Raw genomic sequence first — 2523 nt, 5'->3', positions numbered from 1 at the left:
GGGGGGGGGGGGGGGGGGGGGAAGCAGATGGGACAGCCGGCAAGACGGGGCTGCATGGCACGTAACGTGACCGCCGTGTGCCGTCTCCTCACCTTCGCCAGATCCCGTTGGCGTGGCCCAGCGGAGGGGATCACACAAAGGTGTGAACACTGGAGGGCGGGGATCATGCCCCCCCTCCCCCGAGTCTGTCACGGTCCGGCCTCCTTGGTAATTACTGAGCAAAGAACGAAGGGGGTGGGGGAGAGTGCTACTCTGGCGTCTGGAGGAAGAACATTCCAGCAGTAGGAAGAGCAAGGGCAAAGGCCCTGAGGCTAGACAGCAGCCTGGCCAAGAACAGCCAGGGGCCAGTGTTCAGAGACAGATGCGGGGGCAGGTCCAGGGTCTAGAGTGGCTCTTTGAGGGGGGTGTCCTGTGTTGAGGTAGCAGGAGGCAGGGAGGGCACTGCTGGTATGTGTGGAGGCACAAAAGGGGAGGGGTGCGGAGGGCTGGGGGCTCAGCTGAACGGGGGCTGCAGACGGGGGCCATGAGGGCTGAGGTGCAGGAGAGTGACAAGATCACAGCTTCCCCACCTTCCAGGCCTGACCCCCTGGCGACCTCCGTCCCTCCAGCCGCCCTTTCTCCCCAGCGAGGCTGGGGCATCACTGCGCAGGTGGCTGAGTGCTTTTCTTCCCCCCCCCCTCAGGAATCCCCACATCGTCCTCAACATCGACCTGGCCCCCACCATCCTGGACATTGCAGGTCTGGACATCCCCTCAGATATGGATGGGAAATCCATCCTGAAGCTGCTGGACACGGAACGGCCAGTGAATCGGTGAGCAGGAGAGCAGGGCTGGTGCTGGGGGGGGAAGGGGTGCCACACTCCCCAAACGGTGTGAACTCATGGCCACATCGTGTGGGTCTGAGAGGGGGTGTGTCTCCAAGAATCCAGAGCTGGCGCTCTAGGGAACCTTACCTGCCGTGGGAAAGAAGAATGTCCTCGAAGATTCCCGCCTCCCATCTGGATTATGGCCAAGGGGACCAGTTGACGACCCTCTCGGGGCTAAAACTGTGTAGAACTGAAAGTCACAACAACGACAGCAGTGAACGCTAACTAGGCACTTCCTTGTTCTGAGCACTTGGGGTACACTTGGCAGACGATGTACCCCGTTGCTCGTCACAGGACCCCGTGGGGGAGGCATTCCTGGGCTCTCGTCTTACCGATGCGAAAACTGAATCCCGGACAGGTCTCAGCAAGTGTGGAGCTGACGCTGGGCGTTCAAACTCTGGGCTGGGGGCTGCACTCCTGATCACGTGCTCTAAGGCTTTAATGCCAGCTGGTGTGATGGGCCCGTGATCCTAGGTGTCCTGCAAGCAGAAAGGGGAATGGTGACGTGAACAGAAACTAGGCATGTGGGAAGGTGAGCAGAGTCTGGCCGGGACAGGCGTGGCAGCAGCGACATCTGGTGGCCGGCACTGGGACTGCCCACTGGGTTCACTTCCCCAAAGTGCTGGCTGTTGCGACCTCCTGCTTGCCCCTCTTGCAGCTCGGAGGTTCCCCCACCACCTCCACGGAGCCTCCTCCCTTTGACTATGAGGTTTCCTGAGCTGTACGGCTGCAAAATGGCACATTTGGGGCAGCAAGGCTGCTGGGTTGGGAGCCAGAGCACCTGGGAGTCGGGTGCAGGAGGAAAGCTTCCTCCGGCAGCCTGAGCTCCAATCTGGGAAACAGCAGTAACGGGAAACTGTATGAAATGCACACTCAGATTACACAAGTCCAACTGCAAAGGATCAAAGAAGAAATTCCCCCCAAAACCCTTGACCGGGGCTATTTCCACCCCGTTGGCCTTCAGACCCTCATCTCTGGGGAAGATCCGGCTCTGCTCCGTGGGGTGTGAGCATCTCAGCCTTCCTAGCACCCGCCGGGCCCACTTCACCCACCCCCACCCCCAGCTGCCCCTGGAGCCCTGGGTCTGTGCTGATTGTGAACCAAGGCACCGTCCCTGCTTCTTGGAGAATGGGGGGGGAATGCGTGAGGCCACCACATTGATGAGAAGGTGGAAGTGTGCCGCTTTTCCAGGTTTCACTTGAAAAAGAAGATGAGGGTCTGGCGGGACTCCTTCCTGGTGGAGAGAGGGTAAGTGTCAGGTGCTGGAGGGGCCCCCTCACTTGCGCACCCCAGGAAGCCCCACCTGTACCCTGGTGCTGAAGATCTCGCTGGCGGGGCCAGGAGGGAGACAGCCACTGTGGTCCCTCGCAACAGGGACTCGCTGGGATTCGTGTCCACAGCCCCCTGGCCACAAAGGAAGCTGCTCACTCTTCCCGTGCCTGATACAGACCTTGCGTCTGGAGACCACATGTTCCCTCAGACGTGTTTTCCTGCCTACACAATGTCGTAAATGTTTCCTAATTTATTGCCAACTCGTGCAGCTTGGGAAGGTTCTTATAAAATTCCCATGTCTTAAGCCCCTTAACAATCAGAGGATGTGGCCAGGCCGGCCCCGCGTCCTCCTCGGTGACCGTGCCCGGGGCTGGGGGGGGGGGGGG

The 2523-nt window shown here is 60.2% G+C and overlaps 1 protein-coding gene across 1 annotated transcript in view; it reads left to right on the top strand.

The window, feature by feature from the left end:
- The window catches only part of SULF2 (sulfatase 2), a 117047-nt gene that overhangs the window by 99848 nt on the left and 14676 nt on the right, over positions 1 to 2523 (top strand). The window contains exons 8-9 of the mRNA XM_040638438.1: positions 683 to 811; positions 2057 to 2113. Of these exons, the coding sequence (XP_040494372.1) occupies positions 683 to 811; positions 2057 to 2113 (186 nt within the window). The remainder of the gene's footprint in view (positions 1 to 682; positions 812 to 2056; positions 2114 to 2523) is intronic.

This window comes from Ursus maritimus, unplaced genomic scaffold (genome assembly GCF_017311325.1).
Source record: "Ursus maritimus isolate PB19 unplaced genomic scaffold, ASM1731132v1 scaffold_22, whole genome shotgun sequence".
Classification (NCBI taxonomy): Eukaryota; Metazoa; Chordata; class Mammalia; order Carnivora; family Ursidae; genus Ursus; species Ursus maritimus.
This window is presented reverse-complemented; position numbering and strand designations above follow the sequence as displayed.